Consider the following 27,500-nt stretch of genomic DNA (forward strand, 5'->3'; position numbering starts at 1 on the left):
GGGCAGTGTCAGGGCAAAGCTCATCTGCGCAGCCCAAATGGTCACACCAGGCAGGGAGTTGGGGTGGAGGGGGACCCCTAACCTGCCCCTCTGACCTTCCTCCAGGCACCTTGGCTTCCAGAAGGAAAAAGGGAATGGAGCAGAAGAGGACATGCAAAGGAGAGGAGAGCAGTGAGCTAGACTGTCTCCCACTCCACTTCCTTTTGGAATCCAGGAAGCAGAAGAGTAGGGAAGGTGGGAGTGGCTGAACTGAGTGAAGCTGCAGGACACAAAATTCCCCTACTGGGGCAACAGCTGTCGCCTCTCCTCATCAGCTGGCCCCTTCCTCTCTTTGTCCAAAACTGTGCTGTTGATAATACGTTGCCCAGGGGGGGGGGGGAAGAGGGGGTTGTTTGCGTCAGTGACGGCTCAGATGCTCCAGGACAAGCTTCACTGTGTCCCTCTTTGCTTTTCAACAAATAGGAGAGGTCAGATGTGGAGCCGATACCAGCGCACGACAGACGCTGCTGAGAGATGGAAGGGAGCACGGAGTTCGGAGAGGGGGCAGAAAAGAAGGCTGCTTTTGTTCTTTGTTCTCTCCGACTCACCAGGGAGAGGGACGCCAGATTTCCCCCCAGTGGAGCCTCAGCTCCACCCCTGGCTCTTCTGGGGGGTGCTGCCAGCCCAAGACTTGTGGAAGATGGAAGTGGCTCCACTCCCAGTGGCATTCCTTTTCTCCAAGTGGAAAACTGCTGGTGGCCTGGCCACTCCAAGTGGCTGTGGGCAGAGGGAATAGATGGTGGTGGGACCACACAGGCAGGCTGCCCGGGGTCACTTGCCCCCACTGACCCCCCCCCAGGTACGCTAGTGCCTGATCCACCAGGACACTCTCTGCTCAGGACGAAGCACGGGCTTCCCATTCAGGGAACCCTCGGAGGCAGATTGGACCGTTACCTCCTTGTCCCTTCGATGATCATCTTGAGACACCTTTTGAAGACGTCCTCAAATGAAGTGGTGAGTTGGGAATTCTAGGGAAGACAAAAAGCGAAGAGGGGGGCCCTGCGGTCGGGTTGAGTCGAACGAGAGCCAACCTGGGCTTTGTTCTTGCAGCTTTCAGATCCTAACGCGGCTCGCTTTTTCATTATTGCTACATAGCAGTAGAGTACAAAAGCAGGGGGCCATGTCCACTAGCTGACAGCCCCCCCCCGCCATTTCCAAAAGGGAGCAGGGGACCAGACAAGTTCACACAGGTTGCAGCTTGGAAAGCCACCCCTCCTCGTCCCTGGCACTCACCTCAACCTGCTGGTGTTTGGCATCAAGGAAAGGTCCCAGCTGCAATGATTAGAGGAGAACGAGGTCAGCAAAAAGGGGCGGGCAGCACCCTCCCCCCACATAAGAACAGCCCCGCTGGATCAGGCCACAGGCCCATCTAGTCCAGCTTCCTGTATCTCACAGCGGCCCACCAAATGCCCCAGGGAGCACACCAGATAACAAGAGACCTGCATCCTGGTGCCCTCCCTTGCACCTGGCATTCTGACATAGCCCATTTCTAGAATCAGGAGGTTGCGCATACACATCATGGCTTGTAACCCATAATGGATTTTTCCTCCAGAAACTTGTCCAGTCCCCTTTTAAAGGCATCCAGGCCAGACGCCATCACCACATCCTGTGGCAAGGAGTTCCACAGACCAACCACACGCTGAGTAAAGAAATATTTTCTTTTGTCTGTTCTAACCCTCCCAACACTCAATTTTAGTGGCTGTCCCCTGGTTCTGGTGTCACGTGAGAGTGTAAAGAGCATCTCCCTATCCACTCTGTCCATCCCCTGCATAATTTTGCATGTCTCAATCATGTCCCCCCTCAGGCGTCTCTTTTCTAGGCTGAAGAGGCCCAAACGCCGTAGCCTTTCCTCGTAAGGAAGGCGCCCCAGCCCCGTAATAATCTTAGTCGCTCTCTTTTGCACCTTTTCCGCTTCAGAAAAGCTTTTTTGCACCACTTCAGAAAAGTCAATCAAAGGCCAAATTAAAAGACCCAAACATCAAGCAAAGATCGTGGGAAACAGATGCTCTTTTATTCCAAGAAGAACCAGAGGTGCAGGCAAAGACCGTCTCTGTTCATGTACAGAGTTCCAGCCCTCCCACACTTCTCAAATTCAGGAAGTGCCAGCAACAGAGGCCAGTGTTGGGGGCACCCCACGCCTGACCCCTGCCCTCAAGAAATACTGTTCCAGAGCTGGGAGCCCCAACTATTCAGCGCCTACAGAGGAGACAGCTCAGGAACTCTGCCCCTTACCAAAATGCAAACATCCGGCTTGTCTTTATTAATCGCATCTATCAAGTCCAACATGGGGTCATACGTGATGCTGTCCGTGGTCGTGTAAGGCCCACAGGCCACCAGCACCATCTGCATCTCTGGGTCTGAAAGAGTCAGGAAGTGTCAAGAAAGGACCCCGGATCCATTATGAGAACAGCTAAAAAGCCAAGTTTCTAGCCCTTATGCCTACAAGGCTAGCAGGAGTCCAGCAGCCATTCACGACCCCAAGATTCCCAAGCTGTGCAATAAGGTCTGCGATGGCTGAGGACTGAGGCAAGCTGGGGAATGTGTGTAAAAAGAAATAGTGCGTACATCTGGATTTATGTGATTGAGAAAGATGACTTCTCCCACAACACCTTGCTCGCTCAAGCAGGCTGGTTCCCTCTCTCTGTGGTTGCCACCTCTTTTTTCACTCCAGTGTTCCCCGGGCCACTGAACATGTTCACATCAGGCTGTCTCAGGGCCCCCACTCCAACTTTGTAAATCAAAAGACGAAGAAATCCACTTAGAACGTAAGAAGAGCCCTGCTGGATCAGGCCCAAAGACTCATCTAGTCCAGCTTCCTGTATCTCACAGTGGCCCACCAGATACCTCTGGGAACACACAAGACAAGAGACCTGCATCCTGGTGCCACTGGCACACCTGGCATTCTGAAGTAGCCAAAATACCAAGGGGTTGTGCACACCCATCATGGCTTGTCACCTGTGCTGCTCTTTTCCTCCATCTATCTCTCCAATCCCCTTTTCAAGGCATCTAGGCCAGGTGCCATCACCACAGCGTGTGGGCAAAGAGTTCCACCTTTCTACATATCTAGGCAGTCTCCTGAGTACCCAGAAACCACTCCCTTCTCTCATTCTGCTTCCATTCTGACAGGCAGGCAGGTCAGCCAATGAGTCTGCTATGCGGTGGTGAGGTAGGGAGGGAGACCTGGGACCTCTTGAGCAGCTTATGCAACTCAAAGCCAGCAGACACCGGAAGGCACACACAGCCCGCTACAGTCCAAGTCCATTGAAGCTGGAGGTGGCATCAAGCACCATCAAGTGGTCGGTCTGTGGAACTCCTTGCCACAGGATGTGGTGACGGCATCTGGCCTGGATGCCTTTAAAAGGGGATTGGACAAGTTTCTGGAGGAAAAATCCATTATGGGTTACAAGCCATGATGTGTCTGTGCAACCTCCTGATTTTAGAAATGGGCTATGTCAGAATGCCAATGCAAGGGAGGGCACCAGGATGCAGGTCTCTTGTTATCTGGTGTGCTCCCTGGGGCATTTGGTGGGCCGCTGTGAGATACAGGAAGCTGGACTAGATGGGCCTATGGCCTGATCCAGCGGGGCTGTTCTTAGCACACAAATGCCAGGTCTCTACCAGAGAGAGATTACACAGGTCAACACTGAACTTATTGCCAACGATAGAACCATTTTAGGGTAACTTTGCGCCACTGGTTCTGAAAATAGCATCGGTTTTGCCAACTGCCAACTGGCTCTGGTTTGGAGGTACAGAATGGCCAACTTGTATGCTGATTCAAGAGGAAGCCTCGGTGTCTGTCTCCTCACAAGGAAGGTGCTCGAACCAGCATATCAGTTGGCTAAGCTGCACCCCAAAACTAGACCCAATCAGGCAAAGCCAATGCCATTTTGGGATTCAGCACCCCAAAAAGATCCTAAACGCATTCAAACATCCTTGGCCACGTTTTAAGGGGTTTTCGGGAGGCCTGTGTCATATTTGCTGTTCCTGCAAAAGCAGCTCTCTGCTCTATTGGAAGGCAGACCAGCGGAGAGATAGAGATGCTTCATGGAAAGCCACAGTGGGCATCTGCTTGGCCACTCCCCTGGGCAAGGCACCCAACTTCATGCTGAGATCACCTGCCTGCCTGAGTTCCCAATGCCAGACAACCCCTTTCCCTTGCCCTGCAGTGTGTCTGGAGGCTGCCGGGGCTCACAAGCTGAGGCAGGAGAAGCAACGCATGACAGGGGGACGGGAAGAGGATGTGCGACGTTGAGGCTGTTTCTACAGCACCCCCACCTCCCATCAAGTCTAGTTCCTCCTAAAGCCCACATGGCCCTAACACCATCCCTTCTGGGAAGCTCAGTGCTGGCTTCTACTCACCTGCAGGCTGACTTGTTGGTTGGTAGAAAGGAAGCAGCAGCCCCTGGAGAGAGAAAACAGGAGTTACTGTGGCCCTTGGAAAAAGTTAGTTAGTTGGCAACCTTCAGTCTCGAAAGACTCTGGTATCGCGCTCTGAAAGGTGGTTCTGGAACAGCGTCTAGTGTGGCTGAAAAGGCCGATTCGGGAGTGACAGTCCCTTCCACAACGGGAGCAAGTGCAGTCTGTCCCTGGTCTGTCTCCCTGGCTATGGGCCTTCCAGTCTCTTAACCTCAGACTGCTGGCCAAGTGTCTCTTCAAACTGGGAAAGGCCATGCTGCACAGCCTGCCTCCAAGCGGGCCGCTCAGAGGCCAGGGTTTCCCAAAAGGAAGTCTCAAACTCTGTCCCCACCCCATTCCGAGTTCGAGTCTGGAGCAAACCTGCCTCTGCAGAGCCTCCCAGACAACAGACTGCCAGCTGGCTTGACTGCCACACAACTCAGCCAGACTTCCCAGAGGCACCACCGGAAAGAGGAAGCGCAGACAGGAGCAGGAGGGCGCGCTGGAATCCTGGAGACATTCTAGCCACAGCCTCCCCCTCTCTTCTCTTCCACACTTCCTCTCCGTTCTACTCTGCCTTGCTCCAATGCAGGAAGCACGAGAAGCAGCAGCAACACCAGAGGCACTCCTGCCAAGCCGCTGTCTGATGCAACCGTCTCAACTGACCTCTGGATGGGCCGGCAGCAGGAAAAAGTTTTTCAAATCCTGTAGGTGGATTTCCTCACCTCATACAGCTTGGATGCCACAAGTCTTGCGCCAGTGCTGTTCATACCTTCCATCACCACAACCTGGAGGGGCAAAAAGGGGAGGGGCTCAGGACTGAGGTGCTGCTTCGCATTCTAGAGACACCTCCCTGCACCTCCATCCCCCAGCATCTCACCTGTCCTGGGAAGAGGGAATATTCCCGGAGCTCTGACAGATCCACAGGAACCTGGCCACCGGAGGAGTGCTCCTGGTCCCCTTCCAGGATGACCGACTTGGCGTTCAGCTTTCCGTTGGAGTCACAGCCGATGTGGCCCAGAACAGTCACTGCCTCCTTCCAGCAATCAGTTCCAAACAAAAGCCAAAGGCACATTTAAATTCTTCAGCTTACACGTGAAGCAGGACACAGAATGGCAGGTTTTCCTGTCATTAAGTAGGTGACTGTGTAGAATGGCACAGAATTGTAGGCTACTTGAGTTGGAAAAGACACTGGAGGTCTTATAGTCATAAGAACACAAGACAGCCCCACTGGATCAGGCCATAGGCCCATCTAGTCCAGCTTGCTGTATCTCACAGCGGCCCACCAAATGCCCCAGGGAGCACACCAGAGAACAAAAGACCTGCAAGGCTTCCTGGGAATTGTAGTTTAAGAACATTAGAACAGCCCCACTGGATCAGGCCAGAGGCCCATCTAGTCCAGCTTCCTGTATCTCACAGCGGCCCACCAAATGCCCCGGGGAGCACACCAGGTAACAAGAGACCTGCAAGGCCTCCTGGGAATTGTAGTTTAAGAACATAAGAACAGCCCCACTGGATCAGGCCAGAGGCCCATCTAGTCCAGCTTCCTGTATCTCACAGCGGCCCACCAAATGCCCCGGGGAGCACACCAGATAACAAGAGACCTGCAAGGCCTCCTGGGAATTGTAGTTAAGAACATAAGAACAGCCCCACTGGATCAGGCCAGAGGCCCATCTAGTCCAGCTTCCTGTATCTCACAGCAGCCCACCAAATGCCCCGGGGAGCACACCAGGTAACAAGAGACCTGCAAGGCTTCCTGGGAATTGTAGTTAAGAACAGCCCCACTGGATCAGCCCATAGGCCCATCTAGTCCAGCTTCCAGTATCTCACAGAGGCCCACCAAATGCTCCAGGGAGCACACAAGGTAACAAGAGACCTGCATCCTGGAGCCCTCCCTTGCATCTGACATAGCCCATTTCTAAAATCAGGAGGTTGCACATACACATCATGGCTTGTAACCCATGATGGATTTTCCTCCAGAAATTTGTCCAATCCCCTTTTAAAGGCACTTAGGCTAGATGCCATCACCACAGCCTGTGGCAAGGAGTTCCACAGACCAACCCCTGCTTAGCCCAATGTAGCTGCTGAAGCAACTACAGGGTCTGACAGGTGACTCTCCAGCCTCTGCTTCAAAGCACAGGAAAGAACTGGGGACAAGGCAGATTTACAGTCTTCTGGTTTCCTTCATAAAGGTAATGCAGCGGTTCTCAAACTGAACAGCACCAGACCCCACTGTTGGAACGCACCAGAAGTGATATAATCAAATAGGAACATTTTTAACACCCTCCACATGACAAAATCAAATCTAATTAAGTAAATTAAAAGTTTACATTAAGTTTAAAATTTTATTTAAAATAAAGAAGAACTTCCTAACCCTCCCAAGCAGTTGCTGATTCTGTTTTTAAAAAAAAATTTCCCCAAACTTCCCAAAGGCTGCAATCCAATCCACGCTTAACAGGGAGGAAGCCCCATTGACTATCACTGTTCAAAGCACATACACAGCAGCCTGTTCAAAGTATAGAACTGTGACATTTCCCCAAATGCAGTCACAGGCCATGGGAGTATCAAGTCTAATATATTAAAAATTAAACACACATTGAAATGAATGGGGAACCACCTGAATTGGGCTTGCAACCCACTTAGTGGGTCCTGACCCACTGTTTGAGAAACACTGCATTAATGCAAAGGAGGCAGTCTTGGGAGGGAGGGGGATTAACCATTGCTTCACTACATGCTACTCCCAGAGGGGCATCTTAAGAAAGGAGAGCTTACCTGCGCAGGGATGATCAAGGAGGAGAATTCTTCTATTTTGTAGTGCTCCTTCAGTATTTTTCCCAGTTCTTCAATCTTGCAACAGAGGACTATAGGTATATATATTTTTAAAGGGGAGAACCAGAGAGAGGAGGGTCAATAACAGAGAAGGGAGAGATAATACTAATGTTATTACACATTGAGAAAGGCTTATGGAGCAAGGCCGCTCCTGCTGTGACACCCCCTCTCCCCGGTCTCCTGGAAAACGTCACCTACAAGAGTGACGGAGGTTGTTCCCATTCCAAACCCAAGGTCAGGATGGGAACTCAGATCACACGTCTTCCAGCCAACCGGATCCATCCAGAAGCAGGAGGGACACAGCCAATGAGTGCTCCCCACCCCCCAACCCAGGAGAACAGGACTTTCACAGGTCCTGAACTCCACGCTTTGCATGGAGAAGGGCCCAGATTCAGTTCCCAACAGTATCTCCAGGTTTTTTTTTTGTTGGCATCCTTCAGTCTCGGAAGACTATGGTGTCACGCTCTGAATGGTGGTTCTGGAACAGAGTGTCCACTCCAGTGCGTGAAGCCTGGGTAAAGTAGGTATGGAGGATAGGCTGTTACCCATGCAGCAAATCCCCCCTCTCCACGTCGCTGGAATGGTCCAATGGAAAGGCAGAGGCCAATACGGTTGGTTCCAGCGGCGTCGCAGAAGTTGCCAGAACGTGACTGTGTTCAGCCATGAACTGCCTCAGGGACTCCGGCTCCGGATTTGGCCTCGAGGTTGACTCCTGAAGCCTTTTCCGTAACTGGATGTAGCCACAAGGCAGTGGAGGTTTGGGATCAGAGTTTTCCTTCTCTCAGATGAGCTGCCTTCCCAGGCTGACAAGTCCCATCTACCTGGTGGCTGTTCAGTCGCCTCTTACAACAAATACAGCCAAACTGAAGGCCTATTCTTATCCCCAGCCCCCAGGGGATAAGGGTATCTCCAGGTAAGGCTAGGAGAAACCACTGCCTGCCCGACTGTGCTCAACAGTTCTCAGCAGACAAGCCACTGGTTCGACTCAGGCAAGCAGGTTCCCAAGTAACACCTGAGCATTTCTGTCAGGAAGGAAGAGCAAGATTCCTGGGGCAGCGCATGGCAGCCTGCAGAGAAGTCTGGACCACAGACCCTCTCTGTTGGGGAACTAACCAGAAGCAAACCTGCTGACGCAGAAGGCACGACCCAGCAGAAGACTCTGCCACGGAGGTGCCACTAAAACGGATCGACAGCAGCGCAAGAATTCAGCTGCTGTGCTCGGTTTTGGTTTTTAAAAGCATCTCTGAGAAAGGCACCTTCCCGGATCTCCGCCAGCTCCTGAAACATGAATTTGTACAGCTTGGTGAGAGAACCGTCGGGAGAGCTGAAGAGCCGCACGCTGCTTGCAGAGCCGCCGCTGCCGCTCCAGGAGGTGCCCTGCACGGGGCCAAAGGAGGTCAGCACCTCCCCACGGTTGTTTCGGGAGCTGTACTTCTGCGAAGGGGTGGCGCTGCAGGGGACAAACAGACATCGAGTTAGACAAACATCACAGAGATCCAGGCGCCTACGTCAACACCTGCTCCTTTTTCCCTGCACGGGATCAGCGTGGGACGGTGTTTGCACCAGGAGTCTGGTCTGCAGCTTCGTCCGCCCGAGCAAAGAACAATTTATTTTGTCCTTGCCGAATGAGGAGCAGGTATCGAGAAAAGCAATGTCTGCAGGGAGGAGGCCAACCTGGGGGGACCTACCTGGGGGAGAAGCTGTTGGGAGAGAAGAGCAGGTGTGGGCTGCGACTCGAGAGCGTCCGCTTGGGACGGGGGTTCTCCGGCGTGGTCACCGCTCTCTTCTGGGAACTCTGAAGCACACAGGCAGGAAGACTCAGGACAGCAGGGAGAATTCCTGTCTTTGCCCTTCAAAATCAGGGGCTCAAAAACATAAGAACAGCTCCGCTACATCACCCGTAGGCCCGTCTAGTCCAGCGTCCTGTATGTCACAGTGGCCCACATGCAGCTGTGGCCCACAAAAAAAGTTTTCCACATCCAAGTCTTGCATCGGACTCAAGAGTTTTCCAAAGTGAGGGTCATGAACCCGTGTACAGTGGGTCATAATTAGAACCGTCCCCCCTGACCATGCTCCAATTTGGCTCCAAATCAGAGTCGTTCCAGAAGCAGAATTACTCACCGGGAGCAGGAGGCATGATCTGGGTTGTGCTGGGCTGCTGACCCACTCCACATTCTGCAAGCCTCAGAACGGCCACTCCAGTTTGCTTCTGAAGCCATTCTGAGGCCTGCAGAGGCCAGCAGAGTGGGTTGTTGACCCAGCGCAATCCAGAAGAGCATCCCCATCTTCCCAGGGGGTGATACCTACGTTGCAATTCACCAAGATGGGTTGGTGAGAAGATCGAGAACTGCCACTTAGCCCCAGAAACACATCCTGCAACTCTGTGTACTTACTTTTGATGGTGACGCGTAAGTATCCAGAAGGTTCTCTTCCTCCTCTTCCACATCCAGGCTGAGAGAAGAGGTTAAGGCTCAAAAGATACACAAATATAAATATATTAAAAAGCAACCATGTGGTGCTTCTCAAACTGTGGGTTGGGACCCACCAGGTGGGTCGCAAGCCAATTTCAGGTGGTTTCCATTTAATAATGATGATGATGATGATGATGATAATAATAATAATAATAAACTTTATTTATATCCCGCCCTTCTCCCCGAAAGGGACCCAGGGCAGCTTGCAACATGTTAAAAACAGATTAAAAACATAATTTAACAGCAAATAAAAACATATTAAAACACATTAACAGACACCATAAAAACAGTAAGATAAAAAGTCAGATAAAAAGAACAAAACACAGCAAATCATAGAGGAATCAGGCCTGTAAAAATACTAAGAGATATAGAAAAGATGTTAAAGAGGCCATGAACTCAGAGGGCTTGTTTAAACAAAAGGGTTTTCAGGCCTCGCCAAAAAGTCTCAAGAGAGGGAGCAGTTCTCAAGTCAAGGAGAAGGGAGTTCCATAACGTTGGTGCCACTACTGAGAAGGCCCTGTTTCTTTCTATTTATTTCAATATTTTATTTTTAATATATTAGACTTGATGCTACCATGGTACGTGACTGCATTTGGGGAAATGTTACAGACCTGGACTTTGAACGAGCTACTATGTACATTCTTTTAAAAACGATAGTAAACGGGACTTACTCCTGGGTAAGCATAGGTAGGATTGCAGCCTAGGATTGTTAAAAATGTTCCTGCTTGATGATGTCGCTTCCTGTCATGACATCACTTCCGGTGGGTCCTGACAGATTCTCATTCTAAATAGTGGGTCCCAGTACTAAATGTGTGAGAACCACTGATATATACAATTTGAATTACGTGGCTTGTTCCAAGGTCATTTTAATACCAGGCTGCAGTTTGGCTGCAGCAGCAACAGAGGCTTCTCCGCTCGTCCAACACAACACACAACACAACCCCGAGAGAGGATACAGCTCTTGAATGGAGTCGATGTCTCGGAGGCCACAGTGGGGGTTCTCCTTCCGCCTGCGAATCTTTGGGGGTCGCTTGCTGAGTACCTGAAAGAAGAATTGCAGGAAGACAATCTAGTCCAACCCCCCACTCGAGGCAGGCAACCTGCTGCGGCCCCACTCGTGGTTCTGAGGAGCCACTTCTTGTGGAACTGGGCCACGGCTGCAAGTATTTGGGGTAGGCCTCCAAACCGTGGGCTGCCTCTGGGGCGCCTGTGCTGTAACTCTCACCTGCTCCTGGAATACTCTATTATGAAAGGTCTTTCTCAGCTTGGCAGCAAAGCTCCATAACGCTTTTCTCTCGCCCTGCCTCAGTGGTCCTCTCCTCGCCCCCTGCTTGATCCTCACACCTCCCTTATCCTTCTCTTGGTGAAGCTGGCCAAGCTGGGAGACGCAGACCGGCCCCAGGAACATCCAAGGAACCTCAGGGCTGCATCAGGATCGGAACACCCCTTCCAGCCACGACACCCCCCAGCCCAAAACCAGGCGTTCTCACCTCGTGCTCAAAGCTGTGCAGGAGATCAACTGCGATGGTGGTCGTGCCCTTCCTGGTCGCAAAGGCGATCAGCTCATCTGTCAATTCTGCCTCGGGCAGCCTGTGCAGCGTGCAGAGATCCACCACTGCAAGACAGGGAGAGGAGCACGTCACCCGGGGGGGGGGGTAGAAATGGGGCCTGCCCCTTCCTCCAGAGCCACTATGAGGAGGGGGCCTCCTGGAGCCTGATGCTCCATGAAGAGAGGGGAGGCTGAGTCTCTGCCCCAAAAGGCTTACAATCTGAACAAGGAGGTGACAAGAGAAGAAGGGGCGGGAGGAGCGGAAGGTGCGAACAGCAGACACGGTTACTGTGGCGGTATTTTAAAAGGTGGGTCTGGGCACTGCAGCAGAGGCTCTCCAGGACCCACTCTGCAGAAGTGGGACCCCCGCGCTTGACTTTGGAAACATGATCTCCGGAGACTTGCAAACTGCAGGAGCTGAGCTCTTGGCGGGGCAGTGAGCAGCGCTGGGGTCTGAGTGGCTCACTCTGGAGGCCCACCTCCGGAGTGACACGGGGGTCCCGACCCCCAGTCTGGTTAAGGCGGGCTGCAGCGTGGAGGAGAGGCATCCGCGGGGGTCCGGCGCGCCCCAGACTCGGCCCCCGCCCAGGGCGCCCCCCCGCCGCCCGGGCTCACGCTGCTGCAGCACGGCGTCGCCCCGCGCCTCCAGCCCGAACTCCTGCAGCGCCGCCAGCAGCTCCGCAGCCTCCGCCGGAGCCCCCATCGCCGCCCGGCCCAGCGCGGGAAAGCGCCGGCTCCGCCCCGCGCCTGCGGGCGGAGCTCCTCGTGGGCGGCTCCACGTGGGGGCTCCACGTGGGCGGGCTGGCAGGGAGGCGGCGCCGGCTCCGCCCGGGCGCAGAGGCTCCGTCCCTCGCAGGGGGCTCTCCTGCAGCCCCGCGCGCTGCTGGACCCCGACCCCGCCCACTCCGGGCATCTACTTCCGAGTAGACCTGCCTCCCCCGCGCTCTCAGGCCCTTTCCTGGGAGCAAGCCCCGCTGACTCCAGTGGCGCTTACTCCTGAGTAGGCATGCCTAGGACCGGGCTCTCCACCTCTCCAGGTTTACCTAGGAGGAAGCCCACTGACTATATTGGCGCTTACTCCTGAGTAGGCATGCCTAGGACCGGGCTCTCCGCCTCTCCAGGTTTACCTAGGAGGAAGCCCACTGACTATATTGGCGCTTACTCCTGAGTAGGCATGCCTAGGACCGGGCTCTCCGCCTCTCCAGGTTTACCTAGGAGGAAGCCCACTGACTATAATGGCGCTTACTCCTGAGTAGGCATGCCTAGGACTGGGCCCTCCAGATTTACCTAGGAGGAAGCCCACGGAGCCCATTTCCTGCCCCATGGTAGTCAGGGCAGCATGGCCAAAGAATCGCCCTGCAGCCAGGCTCCTATGCTCTCCCCACACTGTAGAAGAGAGTGGTGGGCTAGAGCAGGGGGGTCAAGCATAAGGCCCAGGGGCCAGATGCGGCCCCCAGAAGCTTTTTATCCGGCCCTCAGGCTCTCAGCTGCTGAGGTGTGACCTCTGAAAGGGCAGCCCACATGAAAATTGGGCTTTCCCAGATCTTGAAATATGATCAAGATTTGTGTATTTTCTCTTCTGTCATTTGCAGTTAATGAGTTTCTGTATGAGAATGGGGTCTGATTTCTGGCCATTGGCTGCTTAACGATGTCACTTTCTGCTTAATGACGTCACTTCCAGCCCTCAGCTGGAGCCCTGAATGCTAACTTCTGCCTTCTGTATGAAACCCTCAGGGGTTTGATGCCTCTGGGCTAGAGCATTTCTTGACACTCTTGCTCACCACTCGCTTGCCCTCTACACCTTCCTCTTGCTCCACTCCACTTTCTCTTTTCAAATCCCAGGAGGAAGAGGAGGAAAAGCAGCAGAAGCAGAGAAGCACAATAGCGCCAGCCCACATCTGGAGCAGCTGTCTCAGTTGGGCTCCCGAAGGGCCGTCCTGTTCCCTGGTCAACAGCGCAAGGCTTTCAGCTCACTGCACTTGGAGCCCTGGCTCCAGCAACCAGCTTCTGGGACTCCGTGCTAGGAAGCAGATCTACAGTCTGCACTCCAGAAGCATCCCATCTCGGCCTCACTTAAGGACCCACAAGGTGCCCAGCTGGTCTGGCACAAAGTTGGAACTACCTTGGAGAGTAAGTTGATCCGGCTGGGCCCTTTTCTGTCTCCTGGCCCCAACCAAGAAGACTTTGTGGATCTCCAACTCAACATGAGCCAGCAAATTCAGCTCACTAGCAGTCCCACTTCTGCTCTGTTCTGCACTGTGTCCAGTTCTGGGCATCACATTTTATGAAGCACATTGGGAAGCTGGAGTGGGTCAGAGGAGGGCATCTCAAAGGGTGAGGGGTCTGGAAACCAAGTTAGAGGAGTGATGCTTAAAGGCCTGGGTACCTTTAACCTCCAGAAAAGGCTAATGGGAGCCCAGCTCAGCTGTGTGAAGGGCTGTGCTGCTGAAGGAGGGGTGGGCTTGCTTGCTGTGGCTCCCAAGTGCAAGGCTAGGATCATAATAACATAAGAAGAGCCCTGCTGGATCAGGCTTAAGTCCAGCTAGTCCACTTAGTCCAGCTTCCTGTATCTCACAGTGGCCCACCAAATGCTTCAGGGAGCACACAAGACAACAGACACAACCTGCGTCCTCGTGCCCTCCCCTGCATCTGGCAATCTGAGGCAGCCTGCCTCTAAAACCAAGAGCTTGCACATACTTACAGTGACTTGTATAAGAACATCAGTGGTTAAAATGATAGGGAAGCACATTTAGGCTAGACACGAGGAAGTTTTTTGTCACGGGAAGAGCAGCGCGGCAGTGGAACAACCTGTCACTGGGATTTGGACAGGAAATTTTGACTAAGGCTCCAGTTTAGCTTGGTCCCAGTTCAGGCTAACAGACATTCCAAAACTGGACCAGTACTCAGTGAGTTCCAGTTTGTCAGGAGCCTTTGGTGACAGGGAGGAAAATGTGCGAAGCGAACTGTGGGGACCACAGCCGAGCACTCGGGAAAAGATTGACCATGCCAACAAGGTCACCAGGTCTGTTCATTTTGGTAAAACACTTTTATTCTGGTAATGAAACAAATCGGTTTCTACAATACAAAAAAAGAGATAAAACAGTAGTACCCAGTTACATCACAAGAGAGTGTCCAATCCCTGATACAGAACCTCCCGACGGCACGGCAGGAGCAGGCCCCTGGACAACGCAGTGCAGCTGAGGAAGGCAAACAGCCTCAGAGGGGAGCGGGTGGGGGGCACCTGCGCTGCCTCAAAGCTTTCTGGGAGTGTGTGCGGGAACAGGACAGGAGTGCTCAAGTGCTCAAGCTTCAGTGTTCAGGCACCAGTGGCCGAAGTGAGGCTTAGCAAGGAACAGCTCACAGCCTAAGGCTTAAGTAAAGGACACTCCCATAAGAACAGCCCTGCTGGATCAGGCCAAAGCCCATCTAGTCCAGCTTCCTGTATCTCAAATGCCCCAGGGAGCACACAAGACAACAACAGACCTGCATCCTGGTGCCCTCCTGGAAAGCTCCGGGGGGGGGGGGGTGTATTTGTGTGAACCAGGAAGTTTCAGAGTGTGTTGGCTGTTTCACCAAAGCTCTGGGGAGTAAAGTACTTTGCTGATTGTGGTAGTTGATTCCTTAAGTCCACTAAAATGCTGTGACTGGGGCAGACGGCAAAGGTTGGCCACGAGAGAAAACCTTATTCTTTGGCCAGGGCTGGCCCATCTGGTGAGATTAATGGAGGCCGATGCCTCAGGCAGTAGGTGGGAGGGAGAGCCTGATGGCCGCAGTGCGAATGAGATGCTGTAGCCCACCCCTCTCCTCTCTCCACACTGCCACTTTCCACCCAATTCACCTCTTTTTAACTCTAAGGAGCTGGTGCTCAAGGGCAGGCTGCATTTGAACATCCCTTGCCCCACAACTCTCTGATCCCATCAGTGTCAAAAGGTGCACGCCCAGTGCTTATAGGACAAAGCAGCCTGCTGCAAAGGTCCCTTCTTTGGGGAAGAACTTAATACAGGCAAACAGCTCCACTGCTGGCAGTGCAGAAGCAAAAACCTGATGGGAGCAGGTTCGACCACTCAGGTCAGGAAGCCTCTTGAGATGCAAGGGAACCCTTGGGTGAGTGGAGTAGAGCTGGAGAAGCCTGGGCAAAGCACCTAAAAAAAAATGGGGAAAGCAGAGAGGTGCAGAGAGCTGGGGCTGAGCCCCTCCACAATGCCTCCCATGGGGACACAGGCCTGGCTCAAGAGCAGAAGGGACACACCTACGTTCCCCTGCCAGGGCTCACTGTGTGCATTGGTGAACGGTGTGGGCCAATTTAATCGGAGTTAAAATACATGCACAGCACCAGGTCACGCTGGTGCTGGAGAGAAGCCCCCGGTCACTCGGAATACGTTTAATTGGCAAGCAGTGACTTAGCGGTGGCAAACCTGAGAGGCACAAGGTTGGCACGGTTTGACCTATGGAAGACAAGACTTCCCAGCAGGCACTGGGGTGTGATAGAACAGACATGAGCCAGGCTGCTGCAGTCACAAATTGGGAGAGCCAGGAAGCTTCTGGAAGCAGGGCTGAGGGTGAGGCACCTGTCTTTGCTATGCGTCTGAGGAAGCTGTTTGGTGGGACAGCTTAGAGGAGGAAGATGCAGGTGCCGACACAGGCGGGGTCAATTCTGGGAGGACAGAAGAGTCCCTGGCCGCTGGCTGTGAAGGCTACGTGCTACCTGCAGGGTCGGAGTGGGAGGGAGGCCCCCCTAAAGCACAACATCAGGAACAAGACCCGACATAAAACAATCCAGGAGCCATAGAAAGACTGGCCCTCAGAGGCCAGAGTCTTCCCACCAACTGCTGTGCCCGAGTTGCCGTCAGTCACACTGGCACTGCAAGGAGCTCCACCTTCAGGACAGTGGGGCTGTGATTGGCAAATAAGGCCTATCTGTGGGTTGGCACTGCGCTCTGTGCTTCCTTGGCAGAGACTGGCTGTGGATTATTAAGAGCTGAAAGTGGCTTAGGGGTTCTGGATCCAAGAGGCTTTCAGGCCACGGGCCGCCAGGCACAATGGTGGGAGCTGAGGGAATCCATGTCTCGGCACACAAGGCAAACACGGGAGGAGGACAGCGGGGCGTGCGCGCGCATCCTTCCGGCTGAAGTGGAGGCAGCGAAAAGCAAGAAGCGGCCACGTCGTGACGCAAGGCACTTGCGGGTAGGACAGGTGATGGAGGAAGAGGAAGGCCAGGCAGCCGTGTGGGGGATCCATATCTTCTTCAGGCAAACATGGTCAGCTGAATCCACTGCAGAGAAGCAACAGACACGTAATCGAGTCAGAGCCTCAGCATTCACTCACACCAGATGTCCAAAACCCCAGGGGGATTTTCATCGCTTCCCTCGGCCCGACACTGCCGTAGCCAACTACTGGTTCACACAGACTTCAAGGCGTTACCTTAACCAAGTCAAAGGTGACGATTCCATCCTTGTCCGAGTCCAGTGCGTAGAAAAACCCTGAAAGAGAAGAGGGGGAGGGAGAATTCAAGCAGCAGCCGCCTCGCTCCAGTACTTTTCTGGGAAACAAACCAGAACGAGTCCAGAGAGCTGTGCAACGAGGCCTGTGAAATCAATATGCCCAGCTCACAATATAGAAATATCCCAAGATGCCCAGTTCACCCATAAGGCTCTCCTCTGACCAAAAGCTATCCCTCTCGGAACAAGCTAGCTGTAGGTATGGGTTCACAAGGGTAAGACAGAAAGTCATAAATAAGAGCCATAAACAAATAAAAGGGATGCATAGAGTACCAGATTCTTTGTAATGGATATCTCTGTAAACAAATTGCCGATGCGTATCGAATTGCCCTCCAAGATGTTGATCTGATAACAATGCCAAATGTTGTTTGTGTGCCTGCTGGTCTGTTATTCTTCCCATGGATGCTATCCTCTCTTTGTGTGCTCTTGTCCCCCCTCCCCTATCTAACAGACCCTATAAAACTTGCATCATTGTGATCCTTCGGGGTCCTCCAAGTGTGTGTGTGGGGGGGGGGTCTCGTTTGCAAACGAGTAAACGTTAGAAGTCCTTTGAATTCTCCTGTCGCCTGTTTGTTTGCCTCTCCAAAAATCCAAAGAATCGTGTGTGTGTTCATTCGGGAACACCTGTGAACACGAGGGAGCACTGGACTTGTGTCTCAAAACTGCAGCAACTCGGCCCACCCTTCGACACGTACCAAAGGACTTTGGAACTTCAAAAATGGGTTGCCGGCGTGCTAGATTTTTGCTTTTATTTGAAACGAACTGAAAACATTCCTGGGTGCTTGCAGGTTTGGGGCCAAAGCTGCTCTTTAGATCCCTTTGGGTGACACATTTAGAGCTAGATCAGGTGGGTGCAAACCGCAAGAGAGGAGACTCTGACCGGACATCAGGATGAAATTCCTGACAGTGGCTTGGCAGTGGAACAGATGCCGAGGGAAGGGCTGGATTCTCCCTCACTGGAAACCTTCAAGCAGAGGCTTGAGATGCTCTAGGAGAATTCCTGCTACAGGCAAAGGGTGGGATGGATGATCTTTGGCACTTTCCAACTCTGCTCTAAATTGTTCCGAGGTTGATTTGTCCCACTGCATTCTGTGCTGGAGTTTACCGTTCAGCACGTTTCAAAATGTTTGCAAGCCCCTTTGGGGCCATCACAAGGTCAGAAACAAACGGGGAAATACAGAAACATCAGTGAGAACTTCCAGGGACTAAAATGTTACAGGGCCTCCTGGGCTCTGTGCAGCGATTCCACTGTCAGTAGATCACAACCACCTCCTTGTTCAGAACAGTTCCCACAGCATTTTGCTCTCTTCCAAAAGACTGACAAGCCCTTCAATGGGTTTAGGCTGCTCCAAGCGAGTGACACGGCTCCAGCCGCAGCCTGGGTGTCACAGAGAGCTGAGCCCTGGACAGTGCAGGCAAAGGAAAGGAAATGCTCTTAAGAAACAACACTTACGAAACATGGTCTCCAGTCGCACCAGGCAGCAGACAAAATTGTCAAAGTCGATGGCTAAATCCGGCTCGGCGTAGCGTGTAATGATCAGCTCATAGAGTTTCTTGTTCAGCTTAAAGCCTGCCAGGGCACAAATAACAACAAAGATTTTGTTAAGAAGCCAAACCACTGAGCAACATAAGAACATAAGAACAGCCCCACTGGATCAGGCCTTAGGCCCATCTAGTCCAGCTTCCTGTATCTCACAGCGGCCCACCAAATGCCCCAGGGAGCACACCAGACAACAAGAGACCTCATCCTGGTGCCCTCCCTTGCATCTGGCATTCTGACATAACCCATTTCTAAAATCAGGAGGTTGCGCATACACATCATGGCTTGTACCCCATAATGGATTTTTCCTCCAGAAACTTGTCCAATCCCCTTTTAAAGGTGTCTAGGCTATACGCCATCACCACATCCTGTGGCAAGGAGTTCCACAGACCGACCACACGCTGAGTAAAGAAATATTTTCTTTTGTCTGTCCTAACCCGCCCAACACTCAATTTTAGTGGATGTCCCCTGGTTCTGGTATTATGTGAGAGTGTAAAGAGCATCTCCCTATCCACTCTGTCCATCCCCTGCATAATTTTGTATGTCTCAATCATGTCCCCCCTCAGGCGTCTCTTTTCTAGGCTGAAGAGGCCCAAACGCCTTAGCCTTTCCTCATAAGGAAGGTGCCCCATCCCCGTAATCATCTTAGTCGCTCTCTTTTGCACCTTTTCCATTTCCACTATGTCTTTTTTGAGATGCGGTGACCAGAACTGGACACAATACTCCAGGTGTGGCCTTACCATAGATTTGTACAACGGCATTATAATACTAGCCGTTTTGTTCTCAATACCCTTCCTAATGATCCCAAGCATAGAATTGGCCTTCTTCACTGCCGCCGCACATTGGGTCGACACTTTCATCGACCTGTCCACCACCACCCCAAGATCTCTCTCCTGATCTGTCACAGACAGCTCAGAACCCATCAGCCTATATCTAAAGTTTTGATTTTTTGCCCCAATGTGCATGACTTTACACTTACTGACATTGAAGCGCATCTGCCATTTTGCTGCCCATTCTGCCAGTCTGGAGAGTTCCTTCTGGAGCTCCTCACAATCACTTCTGGTCTTTACTACTCGGAAAAGTTTGGTGTCGTCTGCAAACTTAGCCACTTCACTGCTCAACCCTGTCTCCAGGTCATTTATGAAGAGGTTGAAAAGCACCGGTTCCAGGACAGATCCTTGGGGCACACCGCTTTTCACCTCTCTCCATTGTGAAAATTGCCCATTGACACCCACTCTCTGCTTCCTGGCCTCCAACCAGTTCTCAATCCACGAGAGGACCTGTCCTCTAATTCCCTCCTTGTTTAGTTGTTACAAAACAGTAACAACTCCTGCTTCGGAATCACAGTGGGGATCTATTTGCTCTCAAGTCTTAACTGTTTGCATTAAGACACACCTTCTTCACACACACATACACACGCACTCCTCTGCAATCCCATGTGTTTGGAAGCTGTGCACGACTGATGCAATTGCACAGGTCTTTCTCACACCATCGGGTCAACCCACTCATATGCAGTTCTCTGCCGTGAAGGCTCCTGCCTCCAGGAAGAGGCTCCCAGGGGTTGTACAAAGTGCTACGGGGCTGGAGAAGGTTAAATCACTGACCATTATTATGTCAAGTACAAAGATGATTCACTGACAGTGAATGGTGAATACTCTCTGATAGTGATAGCAGGTGAAGGAGACAACTCCCTGATTATGTGTCAATTAACTACAATGCAGAGGGAAAGTTCCCTATTTAGAGCCTACATGGGGGGGGAGGGGAGATTTGTGGATGACCAAGTGGCCACAGAATGCAGATGTGGCCATATTCAGATGTGACACCAACGCATGAGATCAGTGCAATAACTGACAGCCGCAGTACTGGGCAGGCTCTCGCAGTCCACAGTCATGGAACTGCCTGGAGGACTGCTTTGGTGGAACCAAGGAAGAGATTAACTGGGAACATCACCTGCTGCCTCCAAAGCCATCCTCATTTCATAGGCACTCATGCTCCCCGACTTGTCTACGTCAAACTTCCTAAAGACTGCCTGAAAATTTGAGAGTGGAAAAAAGAGAAGATTAAAACACACACACACACAGCAAACCGGGCAACTGACCCCCAAGGATTGGAGGCATTTTAAAACATCTATCCCAGACTTCAAGGGGAAAACCAGGCATGTTCCATGCCTCCAACAGCCACCTTCCCAGAACAGAGAAGCTCCAACCCCTCGCTGACCACATGTGGGGGCTCCAAAGAAGAACCTCAGAGCTGCAAGAGGCCAGGTGGAAACGGAAGAGATTGCACTTCCTGGGTGCTGCTTTCACATTTACTCTGTTTGTAAATGACCAGTCTTTTTCCTCGATTTCCACTGAATTACTACTCAGTGCTTTCAACACTTCAACACTTCATCTGAAGGCAGAAGGGAAAGTTTGCTTACCAAATAATTCTTGATTTTGGTCCAAAGGATGTTGAATTCCACCAGGCCAAGTTTCCCATTTCCATCTCTCTGTTGCAGGAAGGAATCGTTAAGGAGAATCTCCAGCTGAGGATTAGGAGTAGCTCAGTGGCAGAATTTACGTATTATCACTGAACACTGTGTGCACCCACAGCCCCCGAGAGACACAGGCAGTCCCAGAACCACAGAAAGAGGATACATCCATCAGGTTCACCATACTCCGGCAAGACTCTATGCTGAAACCTTTCGACCGAAGGTCTTTGTCTGCATTTGCAAGCAAAGGAGATGATTTAGAGCTGTGTTTCTCAACCAGTGAGACGGGGACCACCAGTGGTACTTGAGGTGGTGTCTGGTGGTACTTGTGGGACCCCTGGACATCTGCTGCCCGGCAGCGAGACCAGGCATGACACAACAAACAACCGTAGGAGGTGCAGCTCAGCGAGCAGAGCTCCAAAGCATGCTTGAAAAAGCCCTCCTGTCTACCCTGAGCCTCCTCCTGGAGTCTGCTGCATCGCATCTGGCCTCCCCACCTGGAAGTAACTGGCGATGGTGTCATCTCCAGTTACTTCTGGTGGTATTTCAAATAGGTGGACCATGTGAAGTGGTGCAGTGGAGGACAAACGTTGAAAAGCACTGATTTAGAGCTCGGTTTCTCTCTGCAGTGCCTACACAGAGGGCAACCACCACACAGAGACAGAGGAGAGACAGTCCCTGCTGCATGCAGGCAAGGGTGGAAGTATTTTAACCATGGAACAGTCAACAGAGGTACAATGAAAGAAACTACTTCATTGAAAAGACAACACAAGTAGCAAAAACCAACTATGACCAACTTCCTAGGACCCCAGAGTGCCAGGAACAAGAGACAACAGTTCATCATGAACTTGGGCAAGTCTTTTGCTGCCAGAGGCAATAAGGACCAAGCTTTGCCCATTAGTTCTCTCCACTTGCACGTGTTTTTATCCTGCCTTGCCTTATAAAATCCACAATTAAACATTCAAACAAGTTGTGCATTTTTTTAAAAAGGAGAGCCGTTCAATTACTGCACACAGAATTAACTTCGAGCGTGCAACACATTTTAGATACAGACCACCCCAAAAGTCCTTCTCAACAGCAGGGACTCCAAGGCGCTTCCTGAAGGCGAAAGCGTGGCTCAAGCGGCACACTATGCAGGACTTGGCCGGGTCCCCTCACTGTGGGGAGACTTCCAGAAAGAAAGAGAGGTGACAAAGGAAGCCCAGAACGTCCTTGCCTGTTACTTGCTGACCTGAGGTTTAATTTCACAGTTACCAGTCCCCATTCACACAGAAAGGGGCTGCTCAAAATCAGCTGAACTGGCCAGGGACAAGGCCTGCATTTTCATTCGCTGTCACTAGAGGGCAGCGACCTCTCATGAAAGGGAGCCAAGGCTGCCTCTCCAAGGACAGAACTAGGGCAATTTTCAGGGTCAATGATGTATCACAGAACACCCAGTGTGGAGTTTTCAGCGCCAGGTGTGTGACAGTCATGCAGGAGAGCCTGTTGGTCTTCAAATAACCATGTACACGAATCTGACTGCTTTGGGTTTCTCAGCCGTGTGAACCTGGGTGCGGTAATATAAGCTGATTGTGGCACCCCAAGAGCCGCAGCCCACTAAGGCTACAAAACAACAACAAAGTTTAAAGGTCCACTTCCAGTGTTTTCTTCGGCTGCCACTTACTCCTACTCTGAAACTTTCTGATACGTTATTTAAAGATGCAACTCATGTCACCTTGGGGTAGGTGGCAATAGAACTTTCATGCTCCTTCCTGGCTCAAGTCCTTTGAGAGAAGTTTCAAAGGCAGCCCACCTACCCCCAAGAACTCCTGCTGTACAAGTCCCAGAGCTCTGCCCCCGACAACCCCCCACGTGGGTGTTTGAACATGTCTCTCAATGGCAGAGACGTTTAGCCCTCCCCCCCCCTCGAGCCAATGGTACCCCCAACAGCAGCCTTGCATTCTCTCCTGTCCTGGCTGCATTTCCTTGCGCTGAGGGCAAGCCCGCACTGCCAGGGACATTCCCCAGGAGAAGGGGGAGAGCAGTCTAGCTGTGCGCAGCCCAGCACTCACATACAACGTTTTCACAAGAAGCACACTGCCTGCTGACAGTTTTTCAAAAACAAGAGGGATGCGTGGAGAAGGGGGCACAGCAGATGCATGGCACTTACGTTTCCCCATGATCCTGTTGAGGATGGTCTGCAGCTCACGAACGCTGATTTCCATATCCTGCAAAGAGGGTCACGTAAGAAAATACATGCATTTTTCCACAAGATATTGCAGTATCTTAAGGACACACTGTGAGATAAATTCCTAAAAGAAAACAAGTAGTGTTTTGAAGGACATGCTCCTCCCCCTCAAACTACAATTTAAACAACAAGGAGGGTCCCACAATGAAACGCTGCCTGTTCACAGCTTCCTGTAAGTCCCGCAGGACGTACTTCAAAGGAAGGATGCCTAGACTGCACTCTTAGGTTGCAGGATTCAGGACTGATTAGCGGGCCTCATCCACCTCTCGCTCACTCTCTCCCTGCTTCAAACTTTCTTCCTCTCCACCCAACAGAAAATTTCAAGTCATAGGGATGCTTGACTAGGGATTCAGATTCTCTTCCAGTCTGCCCCCCCCCCACCCGATGCAAAGCATTTAAGAACGTAAGAACAGCCCCACTGGATCAGGCCACAGGCCCATCTAGTCCAGCTTCCTGTATCTCACAGCGGCCCACCAAATGCCCCAGGGAGCACACCAGACAACAAGAGACCTGCAAGGCTTCCTGGGAATTGTAGTTAAGAACATAAGAACAGCCCCACTGGATCAGGCCACAGGCCCATCTAGTCCAGCTTCCTGTATCTCACAGCGGCCCACCAAATGCCCAGGGAGCACACCAGGTAACAGAACTGCATCCTGGTGCCCTCCCTTGCATTCTGACAGCCCATTTCTAAAATCAGGAGGTTGCACATACACATCATGGCTTGTACCCCGTAATGGATTTTTCCTCCAGAAACTTGTCCAATCCCCTTTTAAAGGCATCCAGGCCAGACGCCATCACCACATCCTGTGGCAAGGAGTTCCACAGACAAATCACACACATTTGGCAGCTATCTTGCCCTGTCTGGCAGTGGTTTTTTTAAGTGACAATCCTCCATATTCTTGTGGGGGGTTTCATTTGGCCTGCACTCCTTTTGGCACAGGTGTGGGCATTTTAAATACAAGCATTGAGAGATAAGCACATTCTTGAAGAATAATAGTATTAAACATCTGAAAGTTGCTGGGATTTGGCCTCACTCAAATTGGTCCCGATTACTGTCCTGGGTGGTGCAGCCCTGTCTTCCACATGTGGGTCTGCCACAGAATGGGCCTCATTTTGCCACTCTGCTGGACACTCTGCAAGCTTACCGCGCCAGCCAGCTGCCTGAAGAGTTGCTTGAAGCCCTCATCGATCTCACCCTCTGAAAGCACTTTCTGGGGAAGAAGATGCAACCAAAACAGAAATTAGAGACTTCAGGGTAGGCCTATTAACACAGCGAACCCTTCTTGGATGCAGGCAACAGGCAGACACAAGCACAGCCGGCCCATCCATGAGGCTGACTGAGGTGGCCGCCTCAGGCAGCAGGATGGCAAGGGTGCAACCTCTGTCTGTCCATGCCCACATCAGCCACTTCCTGGATTCAAACAGAAACAGGAAGTGCAGAGGAGAGCCCTCCACCCCTCCTGTTCCACTCTTTTTATCTTCTTTTTTCCCTAGAATACAAACACAGAACACAAATCCTGCCTGCAGCCCTCTAAAGGAGGATTCCCACCTCTTCTGGGAGAGTGGCCTGGATCTCATCGTCCATTTCCCTGAAGAAGAACAAAAAGCGACAATCAAAATCCTCCCAGGGAAATGCAAGCTGCCCAAGGCAATCCACCCAGGCACGCCTGGGGACTGACCCAGCCCCACTGACACCCACTGCTCAGAGCCCCACGACTGCCCTGACCTAGGGGAAGGGGAGGGCGGGATGCTGCCTGGAGCTGAGCAGTGCCCAGATGCCACCACAGGCTGTTCCTTGGCATCAGCAGCTATGCCTTAGTCAGCGTCCTTGCAAGCACAGAGGAAGGACACCAATTGTCACATCTGCTCCCAGGGAAGGAATGAGCCCTGGGGGGGTCAGAGACAAAAAGAAGGAACCAGAAGGCTGACAAAATCCCTCTGGGGAAGAAAAGGGGCCTGATGAGGCTGGGGGTGGCAGGCCACTGACCCATGCAACTCAAGACCAGTAAACCCATTGCGGAACATGCAATATAATCCAGGGTGGGGGGATTGATGCTGAAATAGCACAGCAGGCAAAATCCAAAAGGTGGAGCAAACCGGCTGGTCCCCCTGGACTGGATGACTTACACTGTCCCGGCTCTGTTCTCTGAGAAGACACGGAGCACGAAGTCTCCTTCTTTGTTGGGTTCAAACGTGGAGGGCACCACGATGTACTCGCCCGGGGGGAGCTTGAAGCGGGTGCTGACCTCCCGCAGATTGATGAACTGCTCCGAGCGGGCCCGCGAGGCGTTGGACAGGAAGAAGTCGCGCTTCAGGTGGATCGAGGGCTGCCCCACGTACTGCCGGAGGGAGAAGACGGGGGGCTGAAGCACTTTACACCAGCTTTGTATCCTGCACCAATTCAGGAACGGCTGGCTATCATGTGATAGAGGGGACAGGCTTGTACTGGGGAACTCCGGGTTCAGATTCCCCCACAGTCACAAACCTCATTGTGTGACCCTGAGCCACAGAAGCCCGACAAAAATGCCTTTTTGTTGGCCCTTTCGGGGACGGGACACCCACAACTTCCAAACATGGACACCTGCCGTGGACATCGTAAGACAAGATCCTCTCCCGGGTGTGATGCTTCACTGACTTACTGGGGGTGGCCGGGAGTTGGTTTTCACATACATACCTCATGAGGTACCTGCAGTGGGGCAGAAAAGGAAAAGCGGCAGTCAACAGGGAGAGCAAGAGCGCCAAGCCCCGGCCCAAAGCCCAATGGCTGCTAACCTCATAGACCGCAAAGCCAATGGTCTCCATGTCCTTGCCAAACCGCCGCTCCCGGCGCCGGTTTTTCTGCATCAGCGCCAGAACAAAACTGCAACCCGATTCTCGCCCTCCGTCGTCGTCATCATCGTCGACTTCATCAAGGCGGATTTTAAATTGGGGGTTAATCCAGAACGTAGCTGAAGAAGGAAGACGGAGCGGAGAACATATTCGTAGTACTAACACTGTTAGTACTTGACATTTGTATTGTGCTTTCTAGGCGTGCAAAATGTATTATCCTGACATGGCCCTGACCAGAACCCTCTAAGCCTGGTATCAATATCCCCATATTGCAGATGGGGAAGACTGAGGCCAGGAGGGAACAGCTCCCTGAGTGAGTTCATGGCAGAGGTGAGACTCCAGACAGGGAACCCCATTTTGCACCTCCATTTCCTAGCCATGACGCCACTACAAGCAGGGGAGAGTCCAGCACTTGACCAGGTTGGATACTGGCTGAAGGCCTAACAGAGGCCCATTCCACTAGGTCAGTGTTTCTCAAACTGCGGGTCGGGACCCACTAGGTGAGTCATGAGCCAATTTCAGGTGGGTCCCCATTCATTTCAATTTTTTATTTTTAATCTATTAGACGATGCTACCATGGTATGTGACTGCTTGATTGAGACATACAAAATTATGCAGGGGATGGACAGAGTGGATAAGGAGATGCTCTTTACACTCTCACATAACACCAGAACCAGGGGACATCCACTAAAATTGAGTGTTGGGAGAGTTAGAACAGACAAGAGAAAATATTTCTTTACTCAGCGTGTGGTTGGTCTGTGGAACTCCTTGCCACAGGATGTGGTGATGGCGTCTGGCCTGGACGCCTTTAAAAGGGGATTGGACACGTTTCTGGATGAAAAATCCATTATGGGGTACAAGCCATGATGTGTATGTGCAACCTCCTGATCTTAGAAATGGGCTATGTCAGAAGGCCAGATGCAAGGGAGAGCACCAGGATGAGGTCTCTGTTATCTGGTGTGCTCCCTGGGGCATTTGGTGGGCCGCTGTGAGATACTGGAAGCAGGACTAGATGGGCCTATGGCCTGATCCAGCGGGGCTGTTCTTATGTTCTTATGCATTTGGGGAAATGTTACAGACGTGTACTTTTTACTAAGTATGTGCTTTGACAATGAAAGTAAACGGGACTTACTCCTGGTCAAGTGTGGGTAGGATTGCAGCCTAGGATTGTTAAAAATTTCCTACTTGATGATGTCACTTCAGGTCATGACATCACTTCCAGTGGGTCCTGACAGATTCTCATTCTAAAAAGTGGGTCCTTGCTAAAAGTGTGAGAACCTCTGCACGAGGTCAAGAACACTCAATACTGCTGACAATGGTAGCACCCAATGCAGGGCGGGCAGTCAGGGAGACACCAAGGGATGGGTATTTCAAGCTCAGAGGTAAGGACTCCTTGGCCTGTTTCACACCACCAGCAGATCAGGCAGTCAGCCTGTGACTGAAATGTGCTGTTTCGGGAGAAGGGGGCTGATCTTCCGTACAAAAACTAAGAGGAAGGGGTTTGAGTCCAGAATTCTCCTTCACAGGCTCACTTACTAAGTAGGAAAAAAAAGGTTCATGCAAAGACATCAGCTGCACAAAACCCACTTCCCTCTGGCTTGAAGCCCAGACCAGCCAATGGGCTTACAGCTTCATTTGCTGTCTGGGAAAAGG

General features: G+C 52.0%; 2 protein-coding genes across 4 annotated transcripts in view; both read right to left on the reverse strand.

The window, feature by feature from the left end:
- POLA2 (DNA polymerase alpha 2, accessory subunit) overlaps window positions 1-11,990 on the reverse strand; it is a 21,816-nt gene extending 9,826 nt beyond the window's left edge. Inside the window, exons 1-13 of the mRNA XM_066610250.1 lie at window positions 11,899-11,990; window positions 11,225-11,349; window positions 10,691-10,776; window positions 9,657-9,714; window positions 8,952-9,058; window positions 8,520-8,713; window positions 7,207-7,295; window positions 5,315-5,470; window positions 5,160-5,222; window positions 4,399-4,441; window positions 2,272-2,396; window positions 1,273-1,311; window positions 934-1,007 (exon numbers count right to left, since the gene is read on the reverse strand). Coding sequence (XP_066466347.1) covers window positions 934-1,007; window positions 1,273-1,311; window positions 2,272-2,396; window positions 4,399-4,441; window positions 5,160-5,222; window positions 5,315-5,470; window positions 7,207-7,295; window positions 8,520-8,713; window positions 8,952-9,058; window positions 9,657-9,714; window positions 10,691-10,776; window positions 11,225-11,349; window positions 11,899-11,986 — 1,247 coding nt within the window. The 5' untranslated portion in view covers window positions 11,987-11,990. The remainder of the gene's footprint in view (window positions 1-933; window positions 1,008-1,272; window positions 1,312-2,271; window positions 2,397-4,398; window positions 4,442-5,159; window positions 5,223-5,314; window positions 5,471-7,206; window positions 7,296-8,519; window positions 8,714-8,951; window positions 9,059-9,656; window positions 9,715-10,690; window positions 10,777-11,224; window positions 11,350-11,898) is intronic.
- Window positions 11,991-14,310: 2,320 nt separating this feature from the next.
- Window positions 14,311-27,500, reverse strand: part of CAPN1 (calpain 1) — a 39,318-nt gene continuing 26,128 nt past the window's right edge. For 2 of the 3 annotated variants that reach the window (XM_066610458.1, XM_066610460.1), the window contains 12 exons: window positions 25,791-25,966; window positions 25,693-25,704; window positions 25,146-25,357; window positions 24,568-24,607; window positions 24,164-24,229; window positions 22,941-22,998; window positions 20,958-21,022; window positions 20,741-20,809; window positions 20,272-20,350; window positions 18,235-18,351; window positions 16,705-16,763; window positions 14,311-16,555 (listed from right to left, as the gene is read on the reverse strand). In XM_066610458.1, the coding sequence (XP_066466555.1) occupies window positions 16,529-16,555; window positions 16,705-16,763; window positions 18,235-18,351; window positions 20,272-20,350; window positions 20,741-20,809; window positions 20,958-21,022; window positions 22,941-22,998; window positions 24,164-24,229; window positions 24,568-24,607; window positions 25,146-25,357; window positions 25,693-25,704; window positions 25,791-25,966 (980 nt within the window). In that variant the 3' untranslated portion in view covers window positions 14,311-16,528. The other variant, XM_066610459.1, reaches the window with a different exon arrangement.

The sequence above is a fragment of the Tiliqua scincoides genome, chromosome 15, assembly GCF_035046505.1.
Source record: "Tiliqua scincoides isolate rTilSci1 chromosome 15, rTilSci1.hap2, whole genome shotgun sequence".
Lineage (NCBI taxonomy): Eukaryota > Metazoa > Chordata > Lepidosauria > Squamata > Scincidae > Tiliqua > Tiliqua scincoides.